Source organism: Phascolarctos cinereus, unplaced genomic scaffold (assembly GCF_003287225.1).
Source record: "Phascolarctos cinereus isolate Bilbo 61053 unplaced genomic scaffold, phaCin_HiC Scaffold_2;HRSCAF=192, whole genome shotgun sequence".
NCBI classification, from domain to species: domain Eukaryota; kingdom Metazoa; phylum Chordata; class Mammalia; order Diprotodontia; family Phascolarctidae; genus Phascolarctos; species Phascolarctos cinereus.
Window position 1 is genome coordinate 103,487,378 of NW_027555625.1, and position 12,232 is coordinate 103,499,609.

The window sequence follows — 12,232 nt, forward strand, 5'->3', positions numbered from 1 at the left end:
CCTATATTGAACCTCCTAGGACCACAGATTCAGACCTGGTAGTGACTTTATTGATCATGTAGTGTGACAACTTCCTCCTCCTCTCCCCATGCACACACATTTTATATATTAGGAAACAAAGGCCCAGAGAAGTTAAGTGACTTTGATCAAGATAATATAAATAGTAAAAAGAAAAACAAATCCAGGTTTGGTTTTTTTTCATTAAAATCCAGGACTCACAAGGTCATTATGAGGAAAGCATTCTGTACACTGATATCATATATGATAGTAGTAAACTCTTCCTACTATGAAACCATGTAAAAGCTACTTCCTTATAGAATTTATAAAAATTCCTTTATAAAATTTGAATTTCAGGGGTTTGTACACTGATACCTGAATGGATCTAAAGGACAAAATTGGCTACAATATCTTATCCATGTGGACTCTCCCTTCACCGCTGCAGTTACCAACTTATCCACCCCATCTCATTCTGTGCAATCCTTGCATGTTCTTCTACAAATCCTCCAAAGAAATTCTACCCAAGTCTGGATAGCTTTCTTTTCTCTCATTTTCCTAACATGATTCTGGTCAGGAGTACAGGATTCAGGCTGTCCAACTACTATTCTTCATTCCTGCCCTATCATTTTTTAATACTGATGGGGATAAAAATATTTGCATATCTAATCAACAGTTTTATTGGGAAGAAAGCAAAGTAAAGAAAGTAAAACTGAAAGCACTTTATAAATGTGAGTAATGATGAAAAGGAGCTGTTGGTTTATGGCATTTTGGTTTAACTTCTGAAAGAAACACTCACCCTCCTTTTGCAATATCAACAAGGGGATATTTAGGAATCAAACTTAAAATACCTCAGATTCTACTTCAAGAATTTCATCTCCCGCAGAAGGAAGGTCCTTCCAGCCTATAATTTCCACTGGCATGCTGGGACAAGCATCACTAATTGTTTTTCCATTCTCATCAAACAGCAAACGAACTTTTGCCCAACTCTTTCCAGCGACCAGAACTGCACCCTTTCTCAAAGTTCCTCTTTTAATTATAGCTGTAGTTACTGGACTAAAAGAAGAAAAAAGTGTTTTGTAAGAAAAACTCCTACTGTCATAATCCATACATAATCAAAACATTTTATTGTACCCTAAGATTATGCCATTATGATTGCATACATTTAAGTTTCCATGATCTCAAAAAGCAATTTCAAGGAGATGCTCAACTACCATCAGGAAGACTTCTAAATGAGTTCAGGGTTGCACAGAGGTCCACCATTCTAACCCTAAACTGTTTCTCTACATTTCAAAACTCTTTCTTATAAGGAACCATGCCAGAATAATAAAAAAAAAATTTCCTTTAAAACTGTCAACAACTGTGATTTTTTAAAAAAGGAGCCCCTGCCCAATAATCCAACGTTCCAGTTGTAATCAGCACAGAACCAAAATATACAGCATGAGAAGTATCTGTCATAAATTTCCTTGCTGACCTGAGACACAGTATTGCTAGAAATCACTAGGTTTGAAACATTTTCTCTTACCACTGCTGTGGATTTCACACAGGTGGGAACAGGGGAATAGAAATTTAGTTGTTATGACTTCTGAGATAAGCGATAATCCTGAAGCGTTTAGGACTTTCCAAGCTTTAATTCCTGAATTTTTCCACAACGACATGACTACAAACACTGGGCCCCTCTCTCCCCCTGTACTGGAAAAGGGCAATTAATGAAAACATCTTGATGTCACAGAGTCTGGGTAAAGTGAGTGAAATGGTTGGGAATGGGAAGAGAACTGGATAAAGATCTTTAGGAAGCAGTATCACAGAAAACTAATACAATCAAAGACCAGCCAAGACAGCAGAACAGAAAGAAATAGTGCATCCTAGCTCTCTTCCACAACTACTGCACGTAAAATCCAGAAAACATACCAGATCAAGTCCTGATAAGGAAATCCAAGAAAAAAATCATAACGAGTCTTTTTTTGAGCTGAGGTTGGCACAAGGAGTCTGCCCTGGGACTGTTCTCACAGGTGGGAACAGAGGAATAAAAAGGTTACTTGTTATAGCTTTTGAGAATACTGGCAATCCTGAGGTATTTAGGATTTTCTAAGCCTCCATTTGCAGACAACTAAGGATGGAGTCTAGCCAGGAGCCAGCAGCAGAGGACCCTTCCAGCACTGGGACTAAACTGAACAAGGGCAGCAAGAAAAAGTCTCAGATCCAGCACAAAGAAACTTGGCACTATGCAGGGAACAGAAACAGGTGCCAACTTTCAGCTCTGTCACTGCCTACCAATGCAGGGTCATAGATCCATGAGTGGAACAAGAGGGAGACCTGAACTTTAGTGTGGCATGCCAGGGCAGGAGGCAGCCATAGGACCTATATTGTATACTGCTGCACTGTGGTTAGAGCCCAGGCCTGGAGTCAGGAAGATCTGAGTTCAAACGGAGCCTGAGACACTTACTAGCTGTGTGTCCCTAGGCAAGTCCATTTAACCACTGTCTGCTTTAGTTTTCTCATCTGTAAAAATGAGGATAATAGGGGCAGCTAGGTGGTGCAGTAAATAGAGCACTGGCCCTGGATTCATGAGGACCTGAGTTCAAATCCAGCCTCAGACACATAACATTACTAGCTGTGTGACCCTGGGCAAGTCACTTAACTCCACTGCCTAGCTTAAAAAAAAAAAATGAGGATAATAATAGCACCTACCTCCCAAGGGAAGGGAAACAAAGGGAGTAAGCATTTTTATAGTGACTAGTATGTGCCAGGCACTGTGCTAAGGGCTTTACAAATTTTATTTCATTTGATCCTCCCAACAACCCTAGGAGGTAGGTGCTGTTAACCTCATTTTTGCAGATGAGGAAACTGGTAGATTGAGATTACATGACTTGCCCAGAGCACTACACAGCTAAGAGTCAAGGATGAATTTGAACTCAGGTCTTCCTGATTTCAGACTAGCATACTATCCACTGTCACCCAGATGCCTTTATCAAATGAGATACTGTGTGTAAAGCGTTTAATACAGTGCCTGATGAAGGTTCGATGATGATGATGATGTATACACAAGCTAGCAGCAGCTGTGTGACTCTGACCCTGAGAGTGGACCAGGAGCCAAGAGCACACAAACCAGGATCTAAGCTCACCTCGGACACTTCCCCCAGATATATGCAGAGTCCAGACCTAACATAAAGTCATTAAGTCAGGAAGTAGGCTTGAAGAATGAGCAAACAAAGAAAGAATCTCATCATAAAGAGCTATGATATTCAACGAAATAGGGGACTTTCAAACCGTCCTGATAAAAAGACCACAGCTCAACAGAAAATCTGATCTTCAAATACAAGACTCAAGAGAGACGTAAGAAAGGTAAACAGGACAGAAAGAAATAATGTGTTATTAATAAGGGCAAACTATTTACATCCCTACAAGGAAAGATGACACTTGGAGCCCTTGAGAATTATATTGTTAAAGGGGTATATATAAAGGGGATAGGTATAAGTTGACTTTGATGTAATGATGAAAAAAAAAACTAATCAAGTGGGTTAAATGGATCCAAGTAAGTGGATTAATCTGATCTAACTAAGAAAATATACTGAGAGAAGAGGAAAGGAGGAGGCAGACAGGGTAAATTACATTACAGGAAAGGGCACAAAACCCTATTACTTACGGCAAAGGGAAAGAAGGGAGGGAGATGAGCATTGTTTGAACCTTAGTCTCATCAGATTTGGCTCTAGAAGAGAATAACATAATCAGTTAGGTATAGAAATCTAACTTGCCCCATAGGCAATAGGAGGAAAAAGGGAAAAGAAAAGAGAGGGGAGACAGAAGGGAAGGAAGAAGGAGTAAAGGTAAAGGGGAAGAAAAGGTAGGTGGCTAATAGAAAGGAGGCGGGACTGAGGGAGGCAGTGGTCAAAAGCAAAACACTAGTGAGGAGGGAAAAGAAGAAAGGAGAAAGAAAAGCATAAATAGTGAGGAAAAAGGATGAAGAGAAAGACACAAATAGTAATCATAACCATGAATATGAATGGGATGAACTCTCCCATAAAATGGAAGTGGAATACGGAAAATGCTATCCACATCCAAAGAAAGAATTATGGCGCTCGAACGCAGATAGAAGCATACTATTTGCTATTTTTTTCTTCTGTTGTGTTGTTTCCTCCTTCTATTGGTTCTAATCCTTACTTACAACATCACTAATGTGAAAATGTTTAATAGGAATGTATATGTGTAGCCTACATCAGATTGCACACTGTCTTGGTAAGGGAGGTGGGGAGGGAGGGGGAGAAAAATTTAAAACTCAAAAGCTTATGGAAGTGATTGTTGATAAATCAAAATAAATTAATTTTTTAAAAAAAGAGCAATGATGACAGAGACATTTAAGACACAAACCCTGAAGAAGATAATGCAAGCATATGCCAGCAAAACCTTGAAGAAAAACATATCTTGGACATAATTTCAACCAGAACTCCTGGGAGAGATGAAATAAGAGTTTAAAAATAAGCTAAAAATTATTTTATAAATAAAATGAGAGTACTAGAGGAGACAGAAAAGAAACAGGTGCCTCCATTTGGGGGAAGGGAGGAGAAATGGAAAAGAAATGAAACAATTAAAAGGATAATCAACAGCTTAACACAAGTATAAAAAACATGAGAATGGACCAAATAGAAGTTAATAACTCCATGAGATAACAAATATTAAAACAAAGTCAAAAGACTGAAAAATAGAAGTATAAGATATCTCCTATTTGAAACAACAGACTTAGAAAAGAGATCAAGGAAAGATAACTTTAGAATAATTGGACTACCTATGAAGCAAGATGCTATCTAGCATTATGATATGATATGATATGATATATGATATGATATGATATGATATCATATTAATTATAATAAATAGAAGTACACATAGTATGATTTTACATATATTTATAAATATGCATCAAGTAGTGGCCTTCTCTAGTGTGGGGTAAGGAGGGAGGGAAGGAGACAGTTTGGAACTTAAAACATAACAAAAATAAATAATTTCTTTAAAAAAATTTCTTTAAAAAATAATTTCTTTTAAAAAAATGTATCATTGGACCACCTGAAAGCCATAACCAAAACAAAAAAGAGTCTAGACATCCTATTTCAAGACATCATAAAAGAAAACTGTTTAGATCTCTGAGAACTAAAGGAAAAAGCAAAAAGAGAAAGAATCCACCTCCTGAAAGAAACCTTAAAATGAAAACTCCCAAGAAGATTATAGACAAAAACCTGAGTTTCTAGGTCAAAGAAAAAATATTGCAAGCAGCCAAAAAAGAAAGAATTCAAGTACTGGGGAAAGACAGGAACACACAAGATTTGGCAGCCACCATTACAAAGAAGCTGAGAGCTTAAATTACATATTTCAGTATTGATCAATTATGCTTATTTTTATTTCTCTTTCAAAAACAAAAACCATGTGTCACATGGGATTGGTCTCAGGGTGGAGGAGGGGGAAGGATACATGGAATACTACAATGATGTAAGAAATGAAAACATCAATAAAAAATATTTAAAACAAAATACAATATTCCAGGAGGCAAAGGATATAACCAAGGCTTATAACCAAGAATAACTTACCCAGCAAAACTGAGTATAATCCTACAGGGGAAAAATAATAGATCTTTAATGAAATAGAGGACTTTGTAAGCACTCTTGGTGAAAAGCCCAGAGTTGAGTTTTGAAATACAAACACAGGAGGCAAGCAAAACAAAAAGATAAATATGAGCAAGAAATCATAAAGGACTAAACAAGGATAAAATGTTTATATTATAATACAGGGCACAATGTAGAAGCCCATACAAATAAGGAGAAAGGGCTCAGGTGACACTTGAACCTCAATTTCATTTGAACTGGCTAAAAGATGGAAGAATACATTATACACACAGTTGAGTATATAAATGCATTTCACTCAACCGGGAAGCAAGACGGAAAGGGGAAAAGGGAAAGGGATGAATTTGTCCTAAGGAAGACAAACTCAACTCTACCATAGAGAGTGAACTGCAAAAAAGGAAGAAGGAAGGAAAAGAGACAGGGCAGGAGGGAAGGAAGGTCAACAACAGATAGATCCCATATACACAAAAATATTCATACTAGCACTTTCTGTGGTAAGAATGAACTGGAAACAAAGTAGATGCCTATTGATTGGGGAATGTCTAAACAAACCGTACAAATAAATGTATTGCAATATTACTATTGCAGAAGAAATAATGAATATAAAGAATTCAAAGAAAACACAGGAAGACTTACGAATCAAGCAAAACGAAGTAAAGAAAACCAGCAAAGTCATATGCCCAGTAACTATAGCTGTGTAAATGAAAAGACCAACAAAAAAAAAACAACAACAACAAAAAACCACCTGAAAGTTGTGTAATAGTAATGACCAAGATTGGCCCCAAGTGAAGAGTTAAGAAAATGTACCTTCCTCTTCCTTTTGCTGTGATGGGGAATTATGAGAGTGCAACATTGCATAAACTATTGGAATTGATTTTGGAGTTTAAGGAATTGGTTTTTTTCTCCTTTTTATTCTTTGTTACACAAGATAACTTGTTGGTGAGACAGGGATAAATTAAAAAATGAGGTGACATAAAAACCAAAGATACCAATAAATTTTTAATAGAGTAGAAATGTTTAGTCAATAATGAAAAATAGTACCATAACCAAATACAGTAATAGGAAATCTAGAATACAAAAATATAGCTACATAATATAATTACTACCAAGTATTGGCTTAACTAGAAAGTATAACCAATAAATAGCAATATATATATACATATATATATATGTATGTATGCATGTATGTATGTGTATATATGTGTGTATATATATATATACACACACACACATATTAGCAATCCTACCCTTTTCCTTTATCTGTTCGAGACTCTACCACTACTGCTTCCACAAGACCAGTGGGATCTCCTTTCAGCTCCAATACTTCTGCAAGAGCAACTGTTGCCTCTGCCAGAGCCATCAGATTGTCACCCTTTAAAAGCAAAAAAAGTATTACTAAAAATTATCTGTGATACAATTACTCACTACATACCTGTACTTAAGACAGAAAGTACATTAATCTTTGGTATATACATTATACTTTTTCCTCTTAAAGTGTATTCAATTAATTTTTAATTAATTATAAGAACCAGTTAAAAAGAAAATTTCTAGAAAAATAAGTTAGCCCAAGGTCAAAAGTTCCAAAAGGAAGCAAGCAACCTATGTCACATTAGTCACTGTTGGTAGATCTCTATAACTCATCACCATACATCCCACCTTTTATTTTTCTCTACTTTTTTTAATCTTCCTCTCTTTAATCCTTCTTATACTCCTAAACCAGCCCCTAGCAATCTTCTTTTTGTTTTTTATATTCCTAGTGCCTAACACTAAGTAGGTATTTAATAAATGTGTGTTGAATTGTTGGATTTTCTTTCCTCATCATTTCTCCTAACAATAATGTTATTTTACTTCTGTATGGAATTTTATACATTTCAAACTGTTTTCTTTTTTTTAATTTAATTTTTTAAGTCAACAAAAATCTATCTCCTCCACTCTCCCCCAACCCCTTGAATAAGAAAGAAAAACAAAACCCTTGTAAGAAATATATATTGTCAATCAAAAACAAATCTTGACACTGGCCATGCCAAAAATAAGTCTCTATCTGCTCTCTGAGAACATCACCTCTCTGTCAGGAAGTGGGAAGCATGTTTCATCATTAGTATTCTGGCCATTGTGTTTATCAGGGCCCTTAAGTCTTTCAAAGTTGTCAAACTTTTCACACACTTCTCATATGAACTTCACAACAAATAAATGAGTTGGCAAAGGGACTAGTATTATATTCATTTAATATACAAGGAAACTGAAGTTCAGAAAGATTAACTGGCTTACCTAAAGTCACCAATTACTATAGAACTATAACAGGTATCTCAATTCCTAACTGGGTGCTCTTTCTACTACAGTACCTGCCCATAGTGGGCAGGTAGGTGGCACAGCGGATAGACTGACTCCTGAACCTGGAGTCAAGAAGTCCTGAATTCAAATCCAGACACTTACTAGCTGTGTGACCCTGGACAAGTCACTTAACCCTTTTGCCTCAGTTTCCTCATCTGTCAAATGAGCTGGAGAAGGAAATGGCAAACCCCTCCAGTATCCTTACCAAGAAAACCCTAAATAGGGTCACAAAGAGTCAGACACGAATGAAACAACTGAACAACAACACAACAGTATGGGATGATGACACTCAGAACTAATGAGATTGATGACAATGGTTATAAAAAATAACTGGGCAAGAATTATGGGTAAATGAAAGGTATTTTAGAAAGGTCAAAGTACTCAGAATCAAAAAACCTGTGGCCACATCTTGGCTTTGCCATTCACTAGCTATGTATTCTTATTCAAGTTATTTTTCTTCTCTGGACCTCATTTTCTTCATATATAAAATAAATAAAGCTAAGCTAGATAACCTAAAAGGTCTTCCAAAAAAGATACTGATTCTTATGATTTGATTAATTCTCACTCAATACACATAGTAAAGGAACTATTTCTATAAGTAGATAGACAACTGTTACTTTTCTTCTATAAAAAAAGGGGGCTCTGTGCTGCTACCTATGATGGAAAAACCAAGTCTCACTGCCAACCCTCATTGGAAGTCACCTCTGCCATTCACTGGGTAGATTCATATATCTGCTATACTTATCTAATGTTATCAAAGAAAAAGTCTTATATTTCTAGCCGCCCAAGGCTTCAAAGCCTCATCTCATTATCATGAGCTTGGTTGTTGTGCTTCACGCAGATCTAAAATGTAAATCAAGGAATGCAACAGACAAATTAAAAATACATTACAGATATGAGAGCTTCTGGAACAGAGAGACAGGTTTAATATTAATATAAGAAGTTATTTCTAAACACTTGAGACCCCAGCAAATTTTGGACAAGTAAAGACAGAATGAGAATTTAACTGTAGGAATAACTCTGTGCGTATGTGTGAGTGTGTGTGTTCAATGTTATCTGATGATAAAAAAAAAATATCTGTTTGATATGGGCATACAGAGGGTCTCAGATGTGAAGGACACAGCTAATGTTACTTAAAAGCAGTATCTGATGGATGCAGGAACTATCCTTCACTGTATTTAAGGGGCAAGAAGGGACTAATTGGTTAAGTGAAAAGAAAACTATGGCATACTCCAAATCTAACAGCTATAGTTACTGAGAGTCAATCAACAATCGATGAAGTAAGCCCAGTATTCTCCCTGATTTGTTTTAATCTTCCTAGAGTCTCATAAAATATTTTTAGCTTATCATTTTCCCAAACCAAATTTCAATATTTTTATCCTTCACTGAAGCCATCGTGATAACCCCTGAATAGGAGTTAGAAGATGTGGTCTTTAATCTTAGCTCAGGTATGTCATTTAAAGTTTCTGAAGCTCAGTGTCCTCAGCTGCTAAATGGGGGAAATAAAATCATAGGATTACAGATATAGCATTGGAAGGGAACTCAGTAGCAACCAAATCCAAACCTCTCATTTTAAATATGAGGAAACTAAGGCTTAGAGAGATTAAGTGTCCTGGGCTGCACAGCAAGTAAGTATCTGAGGTAAAATATGAATCCAGGCAGGCCAATGCCAGTATCCTATCTATTACTCCATGCCACCTCCACAAAATATTATCCGCTTTGACTAATTTACAGATTGATTCTGAGAATCAAACAAGATAATATATATTAGAGCATTTTCAAGAAACGAAACCAACACCTATTAAGTACCTACTACGTGCCAGGCATTTGCAAACATTAGTTCATTTGATCCTCACAACAACCCTGGGACATTGGTGCTATTATTATCCCCATTTTATAGTTGAGGTAACTGAGTCAAATAAAGGTGAAGCGACTTGCCCAGGATCTGACAGCTAATAGATCAGATTTGGACTCCAGGTAGAGGGCTCTATCTACTGTGCCAACTAACTGCCTTTCAAAACCTTGAAGGGCTATACAAATTTAATGTATTATTATCACCTGAACATGGATATCTCTAAGTTTCCGACAACTTACCTTAAGTGCAGAGATATGTACTGCCTGAACATCACCCCCATACTCTTCACAAACCACATCATAAGTCAACAATTCTTTCTTCACTCTTTCAGGATCAGCCTCTGGTTTGTCACACTTGTTTATAGCAAGAATGATTGGAACTTTAAAAAAATAAGAGTTTAAAAAAGATGAAATGATAAGTGAGTTTACAATACAACTTCCTTCTCTGTCATTTAAGATGATAAGTCCTCATCCGTGCTGATTTTCCTTTATTCAGTGGCTTTACAACATTCACTTTGGGGTCTAATGGTGATAATAAGTACAAAAGTGAGCAATTCTTTACTAACTTTAGTTACTGTTTCTCTTATATTATACACATCAAATAACGTAAACCAGGGCCTGTGTTTTCAGTAGGAAACCTAGTGAAAATATGAGCTATACAATCTGCAGGTCACTGATTTAACTTAGTCTGTCATTACTTCCCTGGAAACTTCCTAGAGATTTTGAGAACTTTGTAAAATGACAAAGCATGCAAATGCTCTAATTAAAAATAGAGAATCACTAAATTTTAGAGCCAAGAAGATCTCCCTATCTTCACAGATAAATAAACTGAGGCCCAGAAAGGTAAAGCAATTTGATCAAGGTTTTTTTGTTTATTTGTTTGTTTGTTTTTTTAAGACTGGGTCTCTGCCTCTCTCAGGTTGGCTGGACATATATAGATAGCAGCCACTCCTGGATGGGTCCCAATGCTGATAGTTATAGAAGCTCTGACCTGTTCCTAAGTGAGTTTTCCCTCCACAGATAGCCTGTCTGCCCTTCACTCCCAGGAGCTTACTACATTAATGAAGAACTTACTGTATACACCCAATGAATATTACCTTTCCTACAGTTCAGAAGTGAGGTCCCCAAGCCTCATTCAGCCTCCCCTGGTAGCAGGGATTAGGGGCATGTACCACCATTCCCACCCAGTTTGATCAAGGTGCTAGAGCTCCTAATGGGCAACCAGGACAAAAGTACAGGTCTCCTGGTTCCTGATCCAGTGTATACTTTTTTTTTTTTTACCAAATAAAGCAACCTCATAACATGAAAATGGAAATAGTACTTAAAAGACTAAAACAGAAGCACATTTTTGGCAATACATCTAAGTATAACCGAGGAATTCCTCATGTTTTTAAAAATTATTTCAAAAATTAAGGAGTATGAGAGGATTATACTGGGAAAAGAAGGAAGGGAGAGGTAGAATGGGGTACATTATCTCACATAAAACAGACAAGAAAAGGCTTTTACAGTGGAGGGGAAGTGGGGGAAGGTGAGAGAGAATGAGTGAATCTTATTCTCATCGGATGTGGCTTAAGGAGGGAATAACATACACTCAATTGGGTATGGAAAGCTACCTTACCCTACAGGAAAATAGGGGAGAAGGGGATAAGAGAGTGGGGGGGATTATAGAGGGGAGGACGGATTGGGGGAGGAGGGGTAATCAGAAGCAAACACTTCTGAGAAGGGACAGGGTCAAAAGAGAGAATAGAATCATGGGGGGGGTAGGATAGGATGAAGGGAAATATAGTTAGTTTTCCACAGCATGACTACTATGGAAGTGTTTTGTATGACTACACAAGTATAACCTGTATCAAGTTGCTTGCCTTCTCAATGAGGATGGGAGGGTAGGGAGGAAGGGAGAAAATCTGAAACTCCAAATCTTGTGGAAGTGAATGTTGAAAACCAAAAATAAATTAATTAATCTTTTTAAAAATAAAATAAAATAAATTAAAATTAAAATTATTTCACAGCTCTACCACTACTGTAAGACCCAATATAGGAACAAATGAGATAAGCTATGTGGAAAAAATACTGTAAACTTTAAAGATCTATTCATCTGTAATGTATTATTTATCCTTATCTGAGAGTCACAGGAATAAAAAACATATAAAAGTGTATGTATGTGTATATATATATGTAATATATATATATATAAATGTAAATACAAAATACACAAACACAATCAGAAATAATTAAGTTCATCTAGACTGAAGAATATGAAGATCTTCAAATGTTTTAGGCAACCATAATCAGAGACCTTTAAAAAGCTTTCATGATTCTATGGTCAATCTCATCACTCCTACTGAGAATATGGATATAAAGTATATTGTAACTGCTCTCAAAAATCTTAATCCTATAGATTTCAGATTAGTAGACCAAAGGAAAAGAATCCATTCCTGTTT

General features: G+C 36.4%; 1 protein-coding gene across 1 annotated transcript in view; it reads right to left on the reverse strand.

Annotated features, from left to right (window-relative positions):
- The window catches only part of MTIF2 (mitochondrial translational initiation factor 2), a 52,957-nt gene that overhangs the window by 23,204 nt on the left and 17,521 nt on the right, over positions 1 to 12,232 (reverse strand). The window contains exons 7-9 of the mRNA XM_020996250.2: positions 10,032 to 10,171; positions 6,854 to 6,978; positions 846 to 1,050 (exon numbers count right to left, since the gene is read on the reverse strand). Coding sequence (XP_020851909.1) covers positions 846 to 1,050; positions 6,854 to 6,978; positions 10,032 to 10,171 — 470 coding nt within the window. The remainder of the gene's footprint in view (positions 1 to 845; positions 1,051 to 6,853; positions 6,979 to 10,031; positions 10,172 to 12,232) is intronic.